The sequence below is a fragment of the Quercus lobata genome, chromosome 5 (assembly GCF_001633185.2).
Source record: "Quercus lobata isolate SW786 chromosome 5, ValleyOak3.0 Primary Assembly, whole genome shotgun sequence".
NCBI lineage: Eukaryota > Viridiplantae > Streptophyta > Magnoliopsida > Fagales > Fagaceae > Quercus > Quercus lobata.
In genome coordinates, this window is record NC_044908.1 from 89,069,084 (window position 1) to 89,089,582 (window position 20,499).

Consider the following 20,499-nt stretch of genomic DNA (forward strand, 5'->3'; position numbering starts at 1 on the left):
ACATTTAGATAGAAGTACTGATTTCAACATAGCATAAAAGGCTGCATTAAGTAAGGTACAAACCATAAAGCCTACATATGCATAAAACATTAACCCTAAAAGCTTACATAAGCACATGGGTACAAAACATATTATATTGAATAAAAACTTAAACAATATAAACTAAAAGTGTTTAAGGTTTCTCCCCTTCAAAATGATGAGAAGCTATGATGCACTAGGAACATATATACTTGTAACCTGAAACACTTGCACAAAACACATTAGACCCTCAAGGTAAAGCAAGTAATAAAATGACAAGTATAATGTAACAAGTAAATTGCGATCAAGTAAACATGATGTGAAACATGTGAGCAACTTGATCATACACCAAAGCAGTCATATAGAAATGACTACAATGATCACATAGCAAAGCAAATGATCATCCGAACATGCATTCAAAGAAGCACAATAGCATAGGGATATATGCATGTCCAAAGCACAAACATGATGCAATGAGAACAACAAAGCATAACACAAAGCACCATAAAGCCAACAAGAAAACAAACATAACAAAGTTTTCTAGTTAATACAATGTCTTCTCCCCCTTGGTATATGCATCTCCACTATGGAAAAACTCTCCCCCTACAAATGTGCACGAGAAATAGAATTTCTCCCCCTTAGGATGTGCACAAGAGTCATAACAAGAGTCATATAGAAATGACAAAACACTCCGGTATACTCTCTAGAGTATACTCTCCCCCTTTTTGTCAGGAATAGACAAAGGGTCAAGGAGAAAAGAAGGCAAGAGATGAATGAACGAACAATGATAATGATGCATGAGGGGTGCAAGATGAATGAGAAAATGAAGCTCAAACCTAAGACAAAGTAACATGCTACAAAGTATAAGGTAAACATGACATGCTAGGATGAAGAAATAAGGTAAAGACCAATGCATGACAAGGGTAGCAAAGGTGTGTGCAAGAGGTGGCTAAGTGCAATGCATGACTAATTCATGAAAAATGCACATGTGGGGCAAAGTGTACAAAATACACAACCAACGAACCAAACATGTTCCTAATGAGGAAATATGAGAAACCCCAAAGTTTGATACTCATTGGAGTCCAAACAAGCGAGAAAATGTCTAAGAGGCATTTTATCAAACACCTATCATGCACACTATGAACAATAGTGTGAAACAATGCATGAACAACATGAAATCCTCCCTTAATACATGTTCTTTCTGCCACAAGGGGCCAACATCCAATGCAAATCAACAAAAGAAACCAATCCCATGAAAAAATTTGACAAAAATTAAGTTTTCCCAACCCCTATGATGAAAATCCCAACCAAGAGCACAAAACTCTCCAAAACATAATCCAAGGATCAAAATTAATGAAAAGAATTTATAATTACCTTAGAAATGTTAATGGAATGAAAAACCATTCAAATTGGTTGGGTTTTGATGAAAAAATATTGAAAGAGGGGTTTTAGAGAGGATGGGAGAGGTTTAAAACAAGTTTCCCACAAAAAAAAACTTTAAAAAGCCATTTCTGGGCTTTTTGCTACTGGACGAGTCGCGAGGTTCAGTCGCGAAAATTTTCGCGAGTCGCAAGCAAGCTGCGAGTGAGTCGCCAAAAGCTTCTGGATGAACTCGCGACTGGGGTTTCGCGACTGGCGAGTCACCAGCTGAGCCGCGAAAAACTCTAAAACCTGTTTTTCAATACAGAACATGGTTAAACAATGAAAAACAAAGAAAACACTAAACATGAACACAAAGAGTGATAAAAATCACTTCCAAAAACATATAAAATGATCAAAAATCTTTTTGGATTGAATCATATATGATTGAGCACACACACATCACATTTAGACAAGTACGATCTAACAAATGAATAAGACATTTATCGAACATTAGGCATGTGTGTTGTGTGTGTGTATCAAATGTGGAATAGTCCTTAGTCTAGAGTGAAGCTTCAATGATCAATTCAATCAAGTCATACACAACTAGTACTAAGTCAAGTGGTCTATCTCAATTATAGAAATGAACATATATGACCTCCCACAGAAAAATGATTACATAAGATTGAAACTTTTCATTTGGCTTCTTACAATTCATATCATTTGATCATTTTGAATCAATACAACTCAGTTTGAGCAATACATCTCATTTTTGAGATTAATGCCTGAAATTTTTGATATTTCAATTTGATGGACAAGCCTTTGGCTTTTGGGCAACAAACATTTTCAATACAAGTCGCTTTCCCTTTTTTCTAGTCAAATACTAGTATATGCGACGGCTTTTGCAGCTCATTATCTCTTTTCATTTTGAGATTTACATTTATTGAGCTCTTTAAACAATAAAAATAAAAGAGTGGGAAGAGATATAAGCACAAGTCTACGCATGTATCAAAACCAACATGACTATTGACTAATCATTCATGACAAGCTTGAAGATTGATTTATAACAATCACACAAAGATGTCAAGATTTTTCCCACAAAGATATAAGTGCAAAAATAACAAGCTAAGCTCGTAAATGCACAAAACCATTTGTACAAAGGTACAAGGCCAAACTCACATGTGATATGTGCTCAAACATATACGATCAAACTTTTTGACGTTTTCACTTTTTATGTGGTTTTGGATTTTTTACTCACACAAAGCAGAAACAAAAAAGTAAGATCAAGAACAAAACAATGCATACAAATAAATGCAAGATGCACAAAATGCATGATGATATGACATTTAATGCATAAAGAGTCCTACAAAGATCGAAAGAATTAGATCAAGGACCAAAAAGAGCACAAGCTCAACCATATGAACCCTTCCTCATCCAAACAGAACGATTGTTTGGAATGAGTATCTCAAGAGAAACGAGACGAGGGTTGGAAGAATGAGAACCGGAGATGCACATAGTCAAGGAGTTAAGAGCATTAAACATTTTCTTTAACAACATGCTATTTTCACTCAAAACCGGTTTACTCTTTTTAGCACAACTTCCAAAAAGCTCAAGTTTTTCTTTTCTTTTGATTCTTTTAAAAGCATGAAACTTAGAGCATTGAGGTCTTAGATGACCAAAGGCACCACAATGGTGACAAACAATGTGTTTAGGTCCGCTAGGCTTTTTGAGAAGGGATCTAGTAACATGGTTTTATTCCCTCTTCAACTTATGACATTGAGATCTTATATGACCAATCACATCGCAATGGTGGCAAGTTGGAACAAACTTAGATCCATTCAAAACCTTAAGTTGAGACCTAAACGAAGGCTTTGACTTAACAGCCTTTCTCTCCACCTTTTGATTTCTTTTATGTGGAGGAATGTACACCGATTTGTCCTTTAAGGTAGAACATACAATAGGCACAAAATCGGGTACCACAACATGATTGCAACAAATATTTTCATCCTTTTTAACAATAGGTTCAGCAATCAAACACTTGGCATGCATCTTAAGAGATTCATTTTCACATTTAAGATCATCAACAAGTTTGTTAGACAAAACAAGTTTAGCATCCAAGTCCATATTCAAACATTCAAACTCTTTCAGCTTTTCAAGAGAAATTTCAGCAAGTTTTTTATATTTCTCAACCAATTTGTTGGATTCATTGAGCTTAGCAATCAAATCATCATTTTCACAAAATAACTTACTCAAATTCTTTTGAAACTTCTTAGCATTTTTCTTCAAGAGTTTGTCAACAACACCCATAGATTCAAATAACATGTCATCACACTTATGAGGATTAACACTCATAGAGACATTTTCACAAACACGTGGCATGTTACATTCATCACCAACCAAATCATGCAAAGAGGCATACAAAGCACAATCCATGGCAAATAAACACAAGGGGTCAAGGATCACACTTAGGTATTTAAACCACAACAAGTGTACCCGCTCTGATACCAAATGAAAGTTCAAATATGTGTATAAACACCCTTGAACGTTTAGACCCCCAATTTACAAATTACCAATTCAAGTTTTATATCAAACAATTAATGTGCGGAACATGAACAAAAGCTTAATATAGAATTGGTAAACAAACTATGCCAATTAAAATCACATCCACAGCAGAAAATAAAAGGCAAAGATAAAGGGAAGAGAGATGCAAACACAAGGACAACACACGATGTGTTATCGAAGAGGAAACCGAAACCCTCGGCGTAAAACCTCTCCGCCGCCCTCCAAGCAGTCAATAATCCACTAGAAAATGTAGTTGGGATACATGAACAGCAATAGACCCTCCAAGCCTAATCTACCCGATGTACCTAAGCCCTCCAAGTTTCTTGCTCCAACGAAGTTACGCCGAACCTTTTTCTTTTCTAAGTTACCGGATTCCGCTACTTGACCATAGCATCCGCCATCCTTGGCATCTTCCAATGCTTCTCAAAGCTCCAAAAACACTCAACACTCTAAATGGGTGTGGGTAGTGTTTGGATAGAAATCTCCTCTCAATAGGTATGACAATGAGAGAGGGAATGAGAAGAGACTACAAAGATTTCTCTCTAAGAATGAGTAGCTCTCTCTAATTGGGTGGGTGTTTTGAAGAAAACTCTCTTAGAGTTTTTCTCTCTGAATAGCCACACTTATTTTGTGAGAATGAGGGGTATTTATACTGGTGTGAGAATGGAATGCAAAGAGTCAATTTTTCCAAAAACAGGGCTGGCTGGCGACTTGACCTCGCGACTTGACTGAGTCGCGAGTTCAAGCTGTGAGCTAGCTGAATGGCCAGTCTGGATTTTTGTCCTGTAGTGCTCCAGCTGACATGACTGTTCAGCTCCCCTGCATGCTCTGCGCGTGTGCAACTTTTGGCGGCTTGCAAGCTGCGAGCCTCCTGCGAGTCCCAGTCGCGAGTCTCTGCTTCACTGCACTGTCTTGAGCATTTCTTCACACTCTCTCACACACTACCCTTACATGATTCTCACCTAAATACAAGGTTTCTAAGTGCTGTATTACAAGCAAATTTGTCACGGAATAAAGCCAATACATGGTTGATTAAATTCAACCTTACAATTATTTTTCCCAAGAGCTTTAAAAAGTTATATTAATTGAGCCCACTAACACCAACTAAGTGTTAGATCAAAGAATGTCATAAATTTACAATTAAATCCTAGTTTTTATTAACTTTGGACAACTTTGAGTAGATTTGATCAACATTGACTAAGCCTTAACTGAGCCAATTTACCACAATCAATCATTGGAATGATGAATTTCGTAACTTTAAGGTCAAGCCCTAATTTTGATCAAGTTTAACCAATTTGACCACCTAATCAAAGTAAATTTGGTTCCACATGAAATAAAAAAAAAATGTGAAATTTCTCTCAATTCAACTATTTTCAAGAAGAAATCCGCCTTGAATCAAGCGGAGATATTGCAAAATTTTAGTCCAGTGTTAAAAATTTTTGACTTTCAGTATGATTGTATCAAACAAACATCAAATTGACGTAATCAGGATGTCATCAGAAAATTTTTCAAAAAAGCTACAATTCAAAAGGCTTGGAGAACAAAAATGAAAAATCTTGAATGGAAAATGAGAAGTCGAGAAATATAGTAGTGTAAAAGTTTGACTGAAACATATTCGGGTAGAAACATTCCAGTCCCAAAAGTTTTCCAAGTCAGAAGCGTTGAGCCTCAATCTAGGTACAAGAGCAAAATTGGTGCTACAAATTTTTTGATGATAGCTTGTTTAGGCTTAGTGGAGATCAAGAAAGTTAAGAACTATATGTCAGCAGAAGTGGAACGATTCATTAGGGCTAAATTCAATGTTGACACCACCAGTATAACTGCACGTCTTTTTTCACGATTTGTTTTCATATCTTGTCAGGTTGACAAATTGCACAATAAAAATAGCATCAATGATTGACTCAATATGAAAGTAGTATTGCACAACACCAATCACAACTTGTCACCTCAATAATAAATTGTTAATGAAAAAAAATTTATCGTCCATAGCATCTATTACTCATTTGAACCTCCACGCTGTTTGTTAAGTATCATCCTCACTATCATGTGAAAGTATGACATTATCCCATAATGGCTGAATGGTACTGTACTGAAAGACCAACTAATAGTTGCGTACAAGATATCCTTTGTTCTCTTTATACAAGAACTCGATACATGATTTAACATACAAGCTCATTTATGCTTGTGAATTTGCAATATGAGCAACTGAATTAGTATTGTACCATTATTATTTAACTATACTTGATTAAGCAATACGCAACAATGGCCTACAAGTACTATATGTGAACTCTTTTATCCATGAACAAAATGTACGACACGCTTGAGAGATGTTACTGGTCTATAAGGCAGGAGACCAAAACTGCAACCATCCTTGTTATTCTCAAGGAGGTTAAGCTTCACATGGATGATGCAACCTAAAATTTTGGGTTTCTTTAGCATCATCTAGAGCCAATACTATCTTCATATTGACCTGCTAGACCAAAGCAAGCAAGGTATATATGGACACAAATCATGTACTAAAATACAGCATCATACAGGAATTTTGTCAGGCAGAAATAGATAACGGAAGCATGAATCAAATGGAAGAATGCCACAGTTGCGTGAACCAAGAAGGCTCTGCCTTCTCTTTGAAATGCATTGTTCAACAAAGGCAGCCTGATGAGGCGGAAGGTAATGCGATATCCATACAGCCAAATTTGCATCATCCACAAAGCCTTTGGCAAAGCAGTGTAGCATTTTGGGGACTAGTAACCTCCCTTTGCTGCTAACTCCAACTGAAGCTCGAATGAAATCGCGTTGTGCTTCTTGAAGCTCTTCTGTCACATTCTTAGCAGTGTAGATTCTCACCTGCATGTATTATTCTCTACCATAAACTTACAGGAGAACTTAAAATGAAACAATCCATGAACATATTGAAAAAGTATTGAGATTACCGCAGGGGAAGAATACATTCCGCAGCTGAGAGCAAATGTTACAAGTGGTTCATATATATCAACAGTGGACTTCAGTTGTTCATCTGATACCTTCAGCTTGTGCAGGGCAAGAAGCAAAGCCTGATTATATTTTACATACAAACATTTAATCAAGAAATGAAGTACAATAAGAGAGTAATTAATCCACAATACTAAACCATGTCATACAATTTGTGGCCGATGGAGTGGTGGTTTCATTTTTAGAATCACATACTCAATAGCAGCTGCACTGAAAGAATGTCCCCCTACTGTGTATGCTGCCTGGAATATATATCAAAACAAACAAAAAAATCGGTGAACATACTCCAGGAATGAAAAAGGCCATAAACAATCACACAACTATCAACCGCAGCCATAAGATTATCCAGGTAACAATCATATGCAAATTCGAAAGAATAAATCCATTCTTAAATGATCTGATCATAGTATAACAGACCAATTAATCAACATAAGAACATGAAGGAATATAATTGTTCTAGAAAAAAGATCAGCTAGGTCAATTGTTCATTGTATCCCAAGTCATGAAATTGCATTGTAACATCAGTAAGCAGACAAGCATAAGGGGCTTCATCTTTATTAGTTATTGTTGCTTTATTTTTCCCTCTCCTTGGAGGAACTATCTTCCTTCTACATTGCACCATTTGCCACACTTGTATACCGGTGGAGAGAGACTTTGCTTTGAACAAACCATTCATTTTTTCCGAGTAAAGGGCTGCCACTAATATCCCACAATAGAAATTAGATACCATACCAACAATCATATATTCATGCTTTATATCAACGAATGCACAGCCATGAAGGTTGTAGATCTCAAACTTTGGCATAGATTTGATCCCTAGTAGAATTTAAACTAGACATTTAGAAGTGACAGATCCATTAATTTTCTTGATCCCAGCCGCATTTAGAAGCAGCGTAGTTTATTAAATTTATTAACATAATAAACTAATAGAGATGAAATGACATTATCAAAACTTAGTAATCAACTTCCTAACTAAGCACCTGACATGTTAATGCTAGGTCTCAGACTCTCAGCAAGCCAATGATTGTCATTTTAATGAAATCAATTGATAATATCAGGGAAAGTAAAGTTTAAGCATGTAGAGAAACAAAAAAAGAGAGTATTTAAGTCAGACTCACACCTTTTGCATCAAAGAGAAGAGCTTCAAATCACTCCTTGGGACTCCATATGCCAAATAAGCCTGTCCAAAGATTGATTTTAGAGAACAGCATTTTAACTTTGTATATGAAACTTCACATTTTATTAAAATAGCTTTACAGTGCCTTGTGTATCATTTTTTATAATTCACATTTAAATGTAATAGAATAAAGAAACCCACATGCATGATCAGAGCATTATATAAGTTGATCCAGAAAGCAAGCTTCTCATCGCAGCTCAAATGGATGGGGTTCACTTTGGCCAGTTGCTCAACAAGTGTTCTGTTCTCAAAACAATTAAACAAAACAGCAGTGATCAACTCTAGGTCGAAAGAAAAATTCAAGCATTCAAAAGCAAGACTTCAGGCTTATCTAAGTATTCAAATTAATTACATTTATTCAACCTGCACAATATCAGAAGACACAGAAAGAATTAAATGCAGGACCAGGGGCATTTTAAAGTAAAGATCCACTTTCTATGGTAACAGTTTCAGCAGCACATTGGGTATGCCTTTATATTAATACACATTCTCTCACCATGAAAAGAAGATTGAAATGATGAAACACATAATTGGAATGTGTGAAGGGGAAGAAGGCATGTAAGTGGTGGGTATACCAATAATGCAGAAGTCAATGCAAACATAAAGATGACAAGAAGGTACATGAAAATAAGATCAGAAGTAGATCAAAAAGTAAAACAGCCACATAGTGAACACAAATTCCAATACATATTCTAAATTAGTACTTTTAATGTTTCTCTAAATTTTTATAATAGCAATTTCTTGGTATTTTGAATCTTCATATAAGAATAGTCTACCCTACCCAAGAGACTAAAAGAAAAATCCAAAACAAGAGGATTGAATGAAATTTTACCTGAACCTTCTCAGTGCCCCTGCAGCATATTCTAACTGCTTCTTCCCAACTGACATCCAAGAAACTTCAGTTGCTAATCCATAGTTTCCAATGTCTGCCCAACTTAGTTTTCCACGCACCCTATAGGGATCACATGCATTCTCTGAAGCCAACACTTCAGAGTTACTCTTTACATCAACTTGTGGGCTCTGCACCCATGATGAAATCATTGACCTCTCAGATGATGACCACCAAGATAAATTGGAAAGATGCCCACGTGGTGATAGAGGTGAGCAGTGGCTCTCTGACGCAGATGATTTGGATGGTATAGCAGAATCCGCCAAAGAAATGAATATATTTTTCATACATTTCATCATCTCTTCCGATAATTGATTAGGATGATCCCAAAGGCCCTTTGTTGGCATCCCTTTAGGAAGCTTCCTGAACTCTACAGCTTGAACAGATTTGGAATCTATTTTCATAGACATTTTCTTGTTGTGGTAAAGTACAACAGCATCTACTCCATTCTGATGCAAAGTATCACATGTTAAGTTCCTACTATCATTGATTATCAAATTGAAAGTTGTAATCAATATTTCCATATTTTTATTGAAAAAATTACAAGGACCAAGTTCCGACAAGGAATATGTAATACATATGCGTTTGGGACAAACATAATTCTCATGGATTTCACCAAAGGCATCAAGTTATAAAGAAGTTAATGCTATCTGTAAGAGGAACTCTAGACAGGTACCTCTATCATTGACTCTTCATATTTGTCAGTAGATTCCAATGGTTGATCTTGCAGCTCCTGGCTGGAGTTATCTTCGCGGGCATCACCCACTATAGAAATGGAATGCTTTGAACACCTCAAAGATGGTGAAATCTGGGTAATGAAAGAATGAGTTGATTACATTGCACAAAATTGAACACATACAGGATGACCATATGTGTTCAATTTGACATATAGGAGACAACCATGTGAGTTATCAAATCCTTATTCACACAGCTAGTTAAGGATGGCTACATAAATCCTTTTCCAAATTATTGAGGTCAGCTACAACTATCTTTCTAATCCACTTTACCCTAGCTAAGGCCAAACTCTTCTCACTTCTAGATTTATCAAATCCTTCTTCACAGCTTCAACAAGTTTAGGCTTCTTCCTAGCCCTTTTCAACTGCAAAATGATTTGACCTTTGAGATTATTTCTTGATTCTAATGGCTTTGACAATTTTCATCTATTTTAAATAAATAATCATCCAATATTTGTGTAGACAAAACTGAGAGGCTGAAAGTGAATAATATATTTAATTCTAGAATCTGTTTCCAAATTAAAACATGCGTAGCTTTTAGAATTAGGCCAAGGCCCAGTTTCTTCATGCCAGTGCATGGATATTATCTGACAATTTATATTTCTTTTTGGTTGTATCACTGGGCTATAGAATAGGAGGGCAGCCTTCCCCCTTCCTTAAACACCTATGCCTGTTGTGAGCAAGATTTAATCCTGGAAATTGGTACCAGGCTTTACCAGCTAGACAAGATGCCACCCACTGTCTAAATCTTGTAGGAGGAAACAAATAGGAATTTTTTATTTTTAAAAAAAGGCTAAGATTGAAGTCGTCTAAATCTTTATTTTAAAAAAAAAAAAATTGATACATGCAGGAAGGAATTACTATTTAGTTGGGAATAAAAGCAAAGAGCATACCAATTTATTAAGAATATCAGAGGAGCAACGAGGTATTGATGGAAAAGATGAATGCCTCAATCGATATTCTGCAAGCCTCCGTTCATTTCTTTCTTGGCTAAGTTGGAAATGCAAAGACACCATGTCTTGTTCGAGTTTTGAAACTGTGACCTCCAATAATGCAATATTAGACAGGAGCTCTTGAGCCTGTATTAATATGAAAAAAGGACATCACAATATTAAATCCCTACTAAAGTACAAGAATGAAAAACTGGTAATTGAGCCATTAGAGAATGATGTATGTATGTCTGTTTGAGAACAGCTTATTTAGCTTTTTGTTGAAAGTATGCTAAAATATACTTGTACATCGAAAAAGTAAGAAAAAGTGAAGTTTTAAAAAGCCGTACATAAATCTAAAAAGCAAAAAGCTAGCTTATAATCTAGACCCAAACACACGTCTATCCGTTTGGGAACAACTTATTTAGCTTTTTGTTGAATTTTTTTTGTTAAAAGTATACTAAAGTATACATGTACTTTGAAAAAGTAAGAAAAAGTAACGTTTTAAAAAACTGTACATAAAAGTTAAAAAGCAAAAGGCAAGCTTATAAGCTAGCGCAACAATATATGCAAGATTAGTTAATCACGTAACCCATGATTCAAAAGTGAAAATGTATGGTATAGGTAAATTCCTCCAAAGTTTTATCAAGCTGTTAATTGTTTATTTTTTTTACAAACGCCTCTTAGAAATTTCTGCAGTCCCCAGGACTCTGTTCTGCTACAAAAGGCATTCTATGGAGTGGACCAATTATTATAAAAAAAATTGATAATAATTTGCGCAACAATCAAACTGGCCTAGAGTTTGAGCAACAACAGAGTTTAACTAAAGATATAACAGAGACTTACACTGAGCATGCCCAAGTTTATCAGTAAAAAGACAAGTTTATCATGCCCAAGTTTAAACCATGATGACAAGTTATTCCACGCACCTACATCCCCTTTTTCTTCTGATAAAAACATAAATTAAACACAATAAACAACAATAGCAGACGTATACAAGGTAAATGTAACATGCATCTGAAGCAGCTGGCACTCAAAATTTGCTTAGACAAGGTGAATTCTTCAAAAACTTGAATTTTAGGATGGCTTCACCGAAATCGCTGATGCAAATTGCATACGCATATTACAAAATGCAAAATATATACACACACACACATATATATAGATAAACAAACCTGGTGAGGGAGATGTGATGGACTTGACAATTTCATAGCATTTTTCTCAATAGCCTTTTCCAGAACAGCATGCAATTCCATCTCTTCTTGCAACTGCTGTTGCAATCTGTTTACCTATCCAAAAGGCCCATACATTAGGATAGGGTAAGCTACTAAGGTAAAGCTACTAAGGTCTGCGAGACTATCAAAGAGATCTGAACATAAAGATGACTGCTAGCAGCAATGCTGGTAAAATATTACAACTTTTTTTATAAGTAAAAAAATCTTTATTTATAAGAGATAACTATAATACACAGGAAGGCATCAAAACTACTGTTAAAGGTGTCTGGATAAGTTATTATGTGAAAGATATCTAATATAAATGGTTCCAACATAATACTTCCTTTATTACATAGTGCCTTCATAAGCTAGGTTATAAAAATGTAAATCTGCATTATTAAAGACAAAGACAAATATATTCTACACTATATTATAATAATCTTGAAACCCCTACCATGTCTATCACCAATATGATCCTACCACAATCACTTTACTATTTTTTTTTTTTTTTTTTTTGGGGTTTGGTAGGGGGGAAGGTAATAAAAACACAAAATTGATAAGAAAAGTACAATGAGTTTATGATAGTAAACTCACTGCAAAAAGCACAACCACTTTACTATTAAAGGCCCAAACATGAATGCCACTGCAAAATCAATATAGGGTGTCTTGCTTATAGAAGCTTACTGCACTACCCCATTCACATGCAAATTACACAGTAAAGCACAATTGCACAGTTTCATAATGGCGCATCAACAAAAAGGGAAAGGAAGCTTACATCCTGTTCAAGCTGGAACCTGGAAGAATAAGTATTGCTTTCAGTGCACAATCCAAAATTTCCAGTCTCATCTCCAAGATTGCACTCCTAAAAGATTAAAAGAAAAAACACCATTTTCACTTACAATACAATTTGATTTTGAGAAACAATCATATGAAGATGAGGTAACAGATGGCTGCTGATGCTACTAGCTAGTATTCTGCTGCAGAACCAGTCCAATCTTTCAGATCACGGAGAAAGAGTTGAAATGGATTTACAACCTAAAGGGAAGAGAAAAATTAAAATCTTTTTGCCCGTTCCATTAAGCATACATGCCAATTTGTTGAAGGTACGGTTCGGCAAGAAGTAAAAGGATAAAACCTTGTTCACAATCCCATTCAGCAATCTATGCTAGTAGGCAACATATATGGTAAAAACTTCCTTCAAAAACCACAGCCTAATTTTGAAGTTGTAAAATTGAAGAACAAATTCAAGAGATAAAAATCTGTAAGAAGACAAACCCCACCAAAGCTTACCTTAAAGGATGATTTATCACTCTGAAGTTCATCCACTGTATCCAACTGTATTTCTGAGTCGCAAGAATTCCTGCCAGAGTGTGATGGCTTAGAGAAAGAATCACTTCTGGAAAAGTGCAATCAGAAAGAAGTAGAAAGCCATTAGAAGGGCAATAGGCTAGAGCTCCATATTTAAAACAAAGAACAAAAAATGCTACATCCTTACTGGGTTAAGACAGAATGCACAACCGGTGAGCTACGCATCTTGTGAGTAGAAGATTTGGCGTTTATCACATAAAGCACAACCTGAAACTCCCCAGATAGCTTGGCTTCTACCAGAAACTATAATGCCCATGTGCAAACAAGCATCATAAACCCTGTAAATGCACTTCAAATATCAAATTTCGGGCTTTGTTTGCATTATTAATGGGGAAGATAAAAATAAAAAACAATCAACTTGAAAGATAGGGCAGAATAAGATTTAGAACTAGATGGAAAACACTGTGACACCTGTGACCATATAATAAGACAAACAGAGTCATTACTGCACAGCTACCAGTCATTTTCAACAAAAGCATACAAAAATTACCAACACAAACTTCAAACTTGTGAGACACGGGCAACAAACCTTCTGAGGAGTTTCAAAAAGGAGACGGAAAGGAAAACATAGACAGAATAACATTGTGCACGATGAGAATCATTCATTAACCAGTCACATTTTGCAGCTTCATGAAATTCCGAGCTGAGCTAAAAGCGGTCAATATCAAGAGCTTATGAGGAAATGATTGTCACCCACATGGAAAAAAAGGGGAAATGACCAAATTAAGATAAGAGCAAAGGGCTTTAGTTTTGTGCCATATTGATAGGTAAGGTAGGGCAATCAAATCAAATGCAAAGAAGGAAAAGAAATAATGGGGGTAACTAAGTCTATCTCCCTACCCATCAATATCATGGAAGTCAAAAGTTGTTTCCACTGTGTGATTTCACAAACATACCCTTTCATCAAAGTCATTCAGAGAGGGGTTTAATTAATTAATTAAATAAATGAGAGTTGGCCCAAAAGAACGAAAGTGAGCTTTCACTTTCACTTTCACTCACCTCATACATAGAATCTCAGAAAAGAAAGAAAGCATGAAGCTTTGTTTGTGCATTGAAAAGTGTATAGGGGTGAACAGCATAAATATAAGTCAAGAAAAGCAACGGGGTTTGGTTTACAAAAGCATCCACTTCCAATCTATAGCACATGATGAAGCAAATTACTCATAAAGAAGAAGCAATAGAACAATCCAAAAAGACAGATCTCGGTGGTCCCTGTTACCTAATACAGCCCCACCTCCTTCACCTTCTGATTAGAATCTGACCCATCAACAATAATGAATGTCTCTTTTACTGAATCTTCAACCCACAACCCAAAAAACACACACACAGACACAAAAGAAAACAAAACAACACAGGCTCCCTTTTTGGCTGAACTCAATATAGAATCACATACTCAGAAATAAACCCAACTCAAAATTTAGAAATTTCAGAGAGAAAGAGGGATTTGAAAGCTAACCTGTCCTTGATCTAAAGGCCCTTTTTTTGGGCAGGAAAACAGATGTATATGGTAATGAAAAGGTACGGAACAAGTAGAATCTGAAAAGAGGGTTGAACATAGAACATCAAGCAATGAATGATCCTCACTGCGAAAAGAACAACAACTTGAAAAGGCTTCCCAACTTCTTGAAAATGCTTTCTTTCTCTCTCCTTTTCATGCAAATCAGACATACATACATACATACATACATATTTCCAACTTTAAATATTGTCAACGGGGTAAAATATCACACCTTTGAATTCAAGAGTTCAAGAGAAGCGGAGAAGTGACAAAGAAGCAGTTGAGCATCTTAGACCCAGTAAGCAAGATTTCAATTTTTAAACCACATAGAACCAAACAAAAAAAACAGGTAGTAGAATCCAAAACTACTTCCAAACAACATTTAAAAAACTAGATATTACCTTTCTTTCTTTGACTTAAAAACCCAATACATATACAAGTCTATTACTAAAATACTAAAGAAATGGGTTTTTTTTTTTTTTTTGGATTTTTGGTGTCTGTTTGTACATGGAGCTAGTGACTAGTGAGGCATTGAGTGAAGTAGTTGGAGGCTGGAGCTGAAGACAAAACACACACAAGACTCCATAATTTCAGATTTGTGTTTGAAATTTGAAATGACCAAAACAAACATAAAAACATGTTTTTGCTGTGACCTGTGAATGATATAAGTATTGCTTATTTAGATCTGCCTGTGTCTAAAAATGTGTGAACCGCACATTGCCGCCACCAGTTGCACACTTGTCGGGCGAAAATAGCTAAATGCTTCTGTTTTTAAAAATATTTTGTAATTTATTACTATCTCTAAAATATATAGAGATTTACTACGAATTAATTGGAACTTGAGTATTATGAAAAAAAATTTGAAACTTTTTTATATAACTTGTGCTCTATAAAAAATAGCACAATAAATTTGAAGGGTATTTTTTCAAAAAACTCGAGTTACACGGCAAGTTTGTGAAACTCAAGTTTCAAAAATATGACAAATTAATAAATATTTTACAGTAATAGTAGATTCATACATATTTTTGATTATTTTGGCATGCACTCCTACACCACCATAAATGATAAATGTGTGGTGCTATCTAGGTAAATTAACCAAATATTGTGCAATAGCCAATAAGCCACATCAGCGTCATGTCATCATTTATTTTCTTTCTTTATTTTTTATTTTTGTTTTACCGATTGCCATTTATTGAGGGTGGGGGTGGTGTATGCTAATTGACAACAACAAAATGTTCTAGTTAAATTTTGAGAAACAATCATATCAAGATGAGGTAACAGATGGCTGAGGATGCTACTAGCTAGTATTCTGCTGCAGAACCAGTCCAATCTTTCAGATCACAGAGAAAGAGTTGAAATGGATTTACAACCGAAAGGGAAGAGAAAAATTAAAATCTTTTTGCCCGTTCCATTAAGCATACATGCCAATTTGATTCATACGGTTAGGCAAGAAGTAAAAGGATAAAACCTTGTTCACAATTCCATTCAGCAATCTATGCTAGTTGGCAACATATATGGTAAAAACTTCCTTCAAAAACCACAGCCTAATTTTGAAGTTGTAAAATTGAAGAACAATTTCAAGAGATAAAAATCCGTAAGAAGACAAACCCCACCAAAGCTTACCTTAAAGGATGATTTATCACTCTGAAGTTCATCCACTGTATCCAACTGTATTTCTGAGTCGCAAGAATTCCTGCCAGAGTGTGATGGCTTAGAGAAAGAATCACTTCTGGAAAAGTGCAATCAGAAAGAAGTAGAAAGCCATTAGAAGGGCAATAGGCTAGAGCTCCATATTTAAACAAAGAACAAAAAATGCTACATCCTTACTGGGTTAAGACAGAATGCACAACCGGTGAGCTACGCATCTTGTGAGTAGAAGATTTGGCGTTTATCACATAAAGCACAACCTGAAACTCCCCAGATAGCTTGGCTTCTACCAGAAACTATAATGCCCATGTGCAAACAAGCATCATAAACCCTGTAAATGCACTTCAAATATCAAATTTCGGGCTTTGTTTGCATTATTAATGGGGAAGATAAAAATAAAAAACAATCAACTTGAAAGATAGGGCAGAATAAGATTTAGAACTAGATGGAAAACACTGTGACACCTGTGACCATATAATAAGACAAACAGAGTCATTACTGCACAGCTACCAGTCATTTTCAACAAAAGCATACAAAAATTACCAACACAAACTTCAAACTTGTGAGACACGGGCAACAAACCTTCTGAGGAGTTTCAAAAAGGAGACGGAAAGGAAAACATAGACAGAATAACATTGTGCACGATGAGAATCATTCATTAACCAGTCACATTTTGCAGCTTCATGAAATTCCGAGCTGAGCTAAAAGCGGTCAATATCAAGAGCTTATGAGGAAATGATTGTCACCCACATGGAAAAAAAGGGGAAATGACCAAATTAAGATAAGAGCAAAGGGCTTTAGTTTTGTGCCATATTGATAGGTAAGGTAGGGCAATCAAATGCATATTGATAGGTAAGGTAAAAGGCAATCAAATCAAATAACTAAAGAAGGATCAATCCTGCTACCCATCAATATCATGTGAACTAAGTCTATGTTTCCACCCATCAATGTGATGGAAGTCACAAGTTATACCCTGTGTGATTTCACAATTCATACCCTTTCATATCAAAGTCAATTAATTTCACAAACATACCCTTTCATCAAAGTCATTCAGAGAGGGGTTTAATTAATTAATTAAATAAATGAGAGTTGGCCCAAAAGAACGAAAGTGAGCTTTCACTTTCACTTTCACTCACCTCATACATAGAATCTCAGAAAAGAAAGAAAGCATGAAGCTTTGTTTGTGCATTGAAAAGTGTATAGGGGTGAACAGCATAAATATAAGTCAAGAAAAGCAACGGGGTTTGGTTTACAAAAGCATCCACTTCCAATCTATAGCACATGATGAAGCAAATTACTCATAAAGAAGAAGCAATAGAACAATCCAAAAAGACAGATCTCGGTGGTCCCTGTTACCTAATACAGCCCCACCTCCTTCACCTTCTGATTAGAATCTGACCCATCAACAATAATGAATGTCTCTTTTACTGAATCTTCAACCCACAACCCAAAAAACACACACAGATACACACACACAGACACAAAAGAAAACAAAACAACACAGGCTCCCTTTTTGGCTGAACTCAATATAGAATCACAAACTCAGAAATAAACCCAACTCAAAATTTAGAAATTTCAGAGAGAAAGAGGGATTTGAAAGCTAACCTGTCCTTGATCTAAAGGCCCTTTTTTTGGGCAGGAAAACAGATGTATATGGTAATGAAAAGGTACGGAACAAGTAGAATCTGAAAAGAGGGTTGAACATAGAACATCAAGCAATGAATGATCCTCACTGCGAAAAGAACAACAACTTGAAAAGGCTTCCCAACTTCTTGAAAATGCTTTCTTTCTCTCTCCTTTTCATGCAAATCAGACATACATACATACATACATACATACATACATATTTCCAACTTTAAATATTGTCAACGGGGTAAAATATCACACCTTTGAATTCAAGAGTTCAAGAGAAGCGGAGAAGTGACAAAGAAGCAGTTGAGCATCTTAGACCCAGTAAGCAAGATTTCAATTTTTAAACCACATAGAACCAAACAAAAAAAACAGGTAGTAGAATCCAAAACTACTTCCAAACAACATTTAAAAAACTAGATATTACCTTTCTTTCTTTGACTTAAAAACCCAATACATATACAAGTCTATTACTAAAATACTAAAGAAATGGGTTTTTTTTTTTTTTTTGGATTTTTGGTGTCTGTTTGTACATGGAGCTAGTGACTAGTGAGGCATTGAGTGAAGTAGTTGGAGGCTGGAGCTGAAGACAAAACACACACAAGACTCCATAATTTCAGATTTGTGTTTGAAATTTGAAATGACCAAAACAAACATAAAAACATGTTTTTGCTGTGACCTGTGAATGATATAAGTATTGCTTATTTAGATCTGCCTGTGTCTAAAAATGTGTGAACCGCACATTGCCGCCACCAGTTGCACACTTGTCGGGCGAAAATAGCTAAATGCTTCTGTTTTTAAAAATATTTTGTAATTTATTACTATCTCTAAAATATATAGAGATTTACTACGAATTAATTGGAACTTGAGTATTATGAAAAAAATTTTGAAACTTTTTTTATATAACTTGTGCTCTATAAAAAATAGTACAATAAATTTGAAGGGTATTTTTTCAAAAAACTCGAGTTACACGGCAAGTTTGTGAAACTCAAGTTTCAAAAATATGACAAATTAATAAATATTTTACAGTAATAATAGATTCATACATATTTTTGGTTATTTTGGCATGCACTCCTACACCACCATAAATGATAAATGTGTGGTGCTATCTAGGTAAATTAACCAAATTTTGTGCAATAGCCAATAAGAATGGCCGTCTCTATCAGCAACTCATCACTCATCTCCTCTTATCGATATATCAAATAAATAAATAATTTTGCTATAAAATTAACTTTAAAATAAATGTTGAATATTTTTATTTTTATTTTTTGATAATTTATATCTATATCTATATCTATCTATATTATTATATCTAAAAACTGAAACGTAACATTTATTGTTGCTATATTCTAATTAAGCCACATCAACGTCATGTCATCATTTATTTTCTTTCTTTATTTTTTATTTTTGTTTTACCGATTGCCATTTATTGAGTCTCTTTTTAAATTCAGGTGTTACTTTATCTCCATATTTATCGTGTGTCACTCCATTAACCTAGACTCTTGAGATGTCGCTATTATATGGAATTTTTATAGTCACCGATACTTTATCTCCAAATTTATTATGTGTCTCTCCATTAACCCAAACTCTTGAAATGTTGCTATTATATGGAATTATTATAGTCACCAATAGATTGCAACCTCCTCACCTCCTCACCTCTCTTTTTTTTTTTTTTTCTATAAATTTTCAATTGTTCTCTGTTTACAAATTGATCAGTATGGCCTTCAATGCGATAGTTTTTTTAGTGTTTTTTCCGTTCTTTTGGTCATGGCTCAAGTTCATCTACCAAAACCCAATCAAACGAGTGCAAGAGACAGATAATGACTCTAAAGCTTGCAAATGAAACTAAAGCAGATGACAGGTGAACGTTGGTAGCCTAGGTCCAAAGGGTATAAATTGAAAATGAGTTCTGCTATTTGTATTATTCTTCTTCTTTTTTTAATTCCCATCTCATTATCAAAAAAAAAAAATTAGTTCAATTTTCAGATTTCATTATGAACAAGATTGAGTTTTCAAGGTCTTAAAACTATTAAAATATATATTTTTTATTTTTTTAAAATTTATTTGAGTTGGGCATTTGATCATGTTTGTTATAAATTTTTTTATGGTTGCCCTTCTCTAGACTGTAGGAATGTTACTCTCAATATGTTTGCTACAATGTATGATAATTAACTTCAATGTGATGTTTTTATTTTGGTTTTTGTTTTATAGTAAGAGTGTTATTGATTTTCATCAAAGAGAAATTGCTAGTGTTCTCTTTTTCCCGTCATCTTATATGCTGAACTAAATTTCATTTTTATCTCTATTTCATTTGTCAATTCCTCGACAAATGTCAATGATCAAGACTCGCAATCACTGGAGGCTTTTTAATCTATTGAAGGTCATACTAATCAATTGGTAACCATTTTTTTCTTAGAACCTTTTGAAGGAAACAGGAATAAATTTGTTGCTTTTCTTGGGTGGTGCTTGATAATTTGCTTTTTA

The 20,499-nt window shown here is 34.9% G+C and overlaps 1 protein-coding gene across 16 annotated transcripts; it reads right to left on the minus strand.

Annotated features, from left to right (window-relative positions):
- Positions 1–6,047: 6,047 nt before the first annotated feature.
- On the minus strand, positions 6,048–18,684 carry LOC115991543. 16 transcript variants are annotated; one of them, XM_031115317.1, is made up of 14 exons: positions 18,274–18,432; positions 17,992–18,118; positions 16,567–16,717; positions 16,363–16,432; positions 12,649–12,735; positions 11,835–11,940; positions 10,624–10,809; positions 9,673–9,804; positions 8,940–9,445; positions 8,249–8,348; positions 8,051–8,110; positions 7,080–7,172; positions 6,873–6,992; positions 6,048–6,786 (listed from the first exon to the last, which is right to left on the minus strand). In XM_031115317.1, the coding sequence occupies exons 4-14, from the start codon at positions 16,392–16,394 to the stop codon at positions 6,469–6,471; spliced, it is 1,740 nt and encodes a 579-aa protein (XP_030971177.1). In that variant the 5' UTR covers positions 16,395–16,432; positions 16,567–16,717; positions 17,992–18,118; positions 18,274–18,432; the 3' UTR covers positions 6,048–6,468. The 16 variants fall into 16 exon arrangements, with proteins under 16 accessions (XP_030971177.1, XP_030971173.1, XP_030971175.1 ...); XM_031115313.1 differs by having other exon boundaries at positions 11,835–11,948; XM_031115315.1 differs by having other exon boundaries at positions 16,363–16,468.
- Between the last annotated feature and the right edge of the window lie 1,815 nt (positions 18,685–20,499).

Coding starts and splice junctions, on each gene's coding strand:
- LOC115991543 (XM_031115309.1), bottom strand. CDS start 16,604: ATGCGTAGCTCACCGGTTGTGCATTCTGTCTTAACCCA. Junction 10,810..11,834: donor CATCACATCTCCCTCACCAG/GTTTGTTTATCT, acceptor ATATTAATACAG/GCTCAAGAGCTCCTGTCTAA. Junction 9,805..10,623: donor CTGATATTCTTAATAAATTG/GTATGCTCTTTG, acceptor TTCATTACCCAG/ATTTCACCATCTTTGAGGTG.